We start from the raw sequence: 3,379 nt of genomic DNA, 5'->3' as shown, positions 1-3,379 counted from the left end.
TATGTTAGTTACTAGGTTGAAACTTGAAACTCGTGCCTTGCACGGGAAATTTTATGATGATTTTTTGTTTATGTAATTAATTTAGGGTTAAATATGTTTTTGGTCCCTATACATATGTCAATTTTTCATTTTAGTCCCTCTAAAATTTTCCTTCAACTTTTAATCCCTATAAAATTTTCAATCTTCACTTTTGGTCCCTCTTTTAAAGTAAATTCATATGTAGAATTCATATTTTTTAATAAAATTTTTCAGATAAATTCAAAATATTATAAGAATCACTGCAAAAAAAAATTTAGAATTTTTTAACAAACCATGAATTTAATATGAATTTTTATAATTTTTATGGTTAAAAATTCATATTTAATTTGTGTTTTGTTAAAAAAAAATTAATTTTTTAAAGGAAGTTTTTTTAGAATATTTTACACATTTCTACACAATTTCATTAAAAAAAAAAATACAAAAATTAAATTAAAAATAGGGACCAAAAGTAGTGATTGAAAATTTTATAGGGACTAAAAGTTGAAGGAAAATTTTAGAGGGACTAAAACAAAAAATTGACATATTTATAGGGACCAAAAACATATTTAACCATTTAATTTATATTGATAATAGGGTTAAATATGTGTTTGGTCCCTATAAAATTGAGAACTTTTAAGTTTAGTCCTTACTTAATTTTAATAGGTTTTTTAATACCTACAAAAAAAAAAAATTACTTCTAATTTTAGTCCCTGCTAAAATAAAGTTTGTTTAACTATCCTTAAACTATTAAATTTTTTGAACGATTTTTTTAAGACAAGTTTAAAACACTATAAAAGGTTCATTTACTAAAATTTTGAACAACTTTTTTTAAGACAAGTTTGAAATATAAATGGAAAAACCAAAAACATCTTATTTAATAAATTTTGTAGCAAAAAATATGATTTATAATGATCATATACACACAATATAGAAGCAAGACAAGTAAGAATCAAAGAGACAAGTCAGAGTCTTGACTCTGAACTCCTCCTCCAACCCCCACATGATCCATTTCCTTCAACTCCTCAATCTTTGCCACTGCCTCCTTCCAACCCAACCTATTCTCCAAACTCCATTCACAACAACTCATTCCAATCCTCAACAGCTTCAACATCTCACCTTCTTCACCTCTACTCCCACCACCTATGCTTTTATCCAACACTTCTCCACTCCACCCATCCCTCACTATAGATTCCACCCACATTGCTAAATCTTCATTTGCTCCCTTCCCATGCCTCAAATAATTTGCAGGGAACTTCCCTGTCAATAGCTCCAATATAAGTATCCCTAAACACCATACGTCGCTCTTCTCGCTCGGCCCTTCATGTTGACTCACCTCTGGGGACTTGTAGCCTACCATGAACTGTTGAGCATGGTTCAAGTCAGTTACTTCCACAAGTCCATACTCAGTTAAAAAAGGCTCAAATGAATGGTCTAACACAACATTCGATGATTTTAGATGTCCATGTGGTAACTTTTCGTCCGGAAATTCTCTGTAAAGGTAAGCTAAACCTCTAGCTACTCCTTTGATTATCTTCAAACGTGTTGCCCAATCCAACTCACAATGTCTACCTGCATTTATAATGCAAATCATCATAAACATGAGGCATAATTTTGCACAATCACAATCAAAATTACTAGTTACATTTGATGTTTCTTTAATATTATGAAATAGATTATAAAATGAATTAATGTTACGCATATCATACCGTGAAGATGACTTGCCAAGCTGCCATTTTCTGCAAAATCGTGTATCAAAAGCTTCTCATCTTTTCCATAATAGAATGCAACTAGAGGGAGTAGATTAGGATGTGTCAACCTTCCAAGCCTTCTCATATGATCATAGAACTCTTTTTTGCCAACTTTGTTCATGTGCTTAAATCTTTTCACTACAACAACTGGTCCTGTCAATACCATAGCCTTGTAAGTGGATCCAAAACTTCCACTTCCCAAAACCTCTGCTGAGGCCCTTAACAAGTCCTGCAAATCAAACTCAACCCTTTCGTTCGTAACGAAGTTCAAATCTTCATCTTTGTTTTTCTTGGATTCAACTACAATTGATTTGGCCTCACTCGTGGAAGCTGTACTGGTGTTGGTGTTATGAGACTGTGATTGTGCATTCTCCATATTCCAAATTGATTTTTCTGCAGCTTTCTTTCTACGGTATCGAATGAACAAAAGTGCCAGTATTGAAGCCAATATAAGCACTACCACAAATGCAATAATACTAATAAGAACATGGCGTTTCTTAGGTTCTTTTTCGTTTTCTTCTTCACGCGGAGCACTATGGCTTTCGCTGCAGGGCTGTTCAAGAGGTTTTCCGCACAGACCTTTGTTGCCTGTTGCACAAGAAATATTAGATAAAACATATCTAAAAATGGTTCCTAGGAACAGGAACAAAGTCATAATCAAAATCCAAGAAATCTGTAAGATTGATTATAATTAATATTTGTATGAAGGAGTAAGTAACTCGAGTTTCATTTTTCTTAGAGATCAAACCCGACTATATTGTCAAAATAGTCAGAATCAATTGAAAATTAACAATAAATTTGGATATTTGTTTTGAATTTCTTATAGTAATAAGTAAGAACAAATAAAACACTAATTGCATACCTGCAAAAACACTTGGATCCTCATTTCTCAAACCTTCTGGTATTGCACCCTCCAATTGATTGTTAGATAAATTAAACACTCTGAAACCACTCTGTAGAAAATCTGGTATATTGCCATCAAAGCTATTTCCATGTAAATCAATATCATAAAGTCTAGGCAATTGAGCAAGGGATTTAGGAATATGACCCTTAAATCCATTTTCTGCTAAGAATACTCTCTTGAGCCATCTTAACCCTTCAAAAGCATCATCAGGAATTTCACCAGAGAATTTATTTTTGGTCAGAAACAATGCCCTTAATCCCACAATTTTATTGAATGAAGGCATTGTACCCTCAAAATTATTGTTAATAACACTAAAACTCTTCAAATTGGACAATTTCATAAGGATGTCAACATTAATTGTTCCACTTAGTCCCATATTTTCTAGTCTCAAACCATGAAGTATAGTTTGATTGATGCATATTAAACCAGTCCATGTGCACACATTAATAGAATCGTTACTCCAATTGTTTAAAGCATCTGCATTGGATAAGAAGCTTTTGAAGTTCACTAGAATTTGAGCATCTGTGTCAGCTGTTGAGGATGGTAAGAAACAAAAGGCTATCATGAAGAGAATGATAATAGAGATGAATTCTCTTTCATGAAACATGATTAGAGTTAAGATGGAAAAAAAAAAATGATGAAATGAGAAATAATTATAAAGTGAATGAAGAATATTATAGAATGTGAGAAATGATGAAATAGAATTAAC

The 3,379-nt window shown here is 32.1% G+C and overlaps 1 protein-coding gene across 1 annotated transcript; it reads right to left on the bottom strand.

Annotated features, from left to right (window-relative positions):
* Positions 1–865: 865 nt before the first annotated feature.
* Positions 866–3,379, bottom strand: LOC11413814 (pollen receptor-like kinase 5). Its single transcript, XM_003629788.4, has 3 exons — positions 2,629–3,379; positions 1,725–2,354; positions 866–1,587 (listed from the first exon to the last, which is right to left on the bottom strand). The coding sequence occupies exons 1-3, from the start codon at positions 3,275–3,277 to the stop codon at positions 968–970; spliced, it is 1,899 nt and encodes a 632-aa protein (XP_003629836.2). The 5' UTR covers positions 3,278–3,379; the 3' UTR covers positions 866–967.

This window comes from Medicago truncatula, chromosome 8, assembly GCF_003473485.1.
Source record: "Medicago truncatula cultivar Jemalong A17 chromosome 8, MtrunA17r5.0-ANR, whole genome shotgun sequence".
NCBI lineage: Eukaryota > Viridiplantae > Streptophyta > Magnoliopsida > Fabales > Fabaceae > Medicago > Medicago truncatula.
The sequence above is the reverse complement of the archived record's forward strand: the minus strand, read 5'-3'. Positions and strand labels throughout refer to the sequence as shown.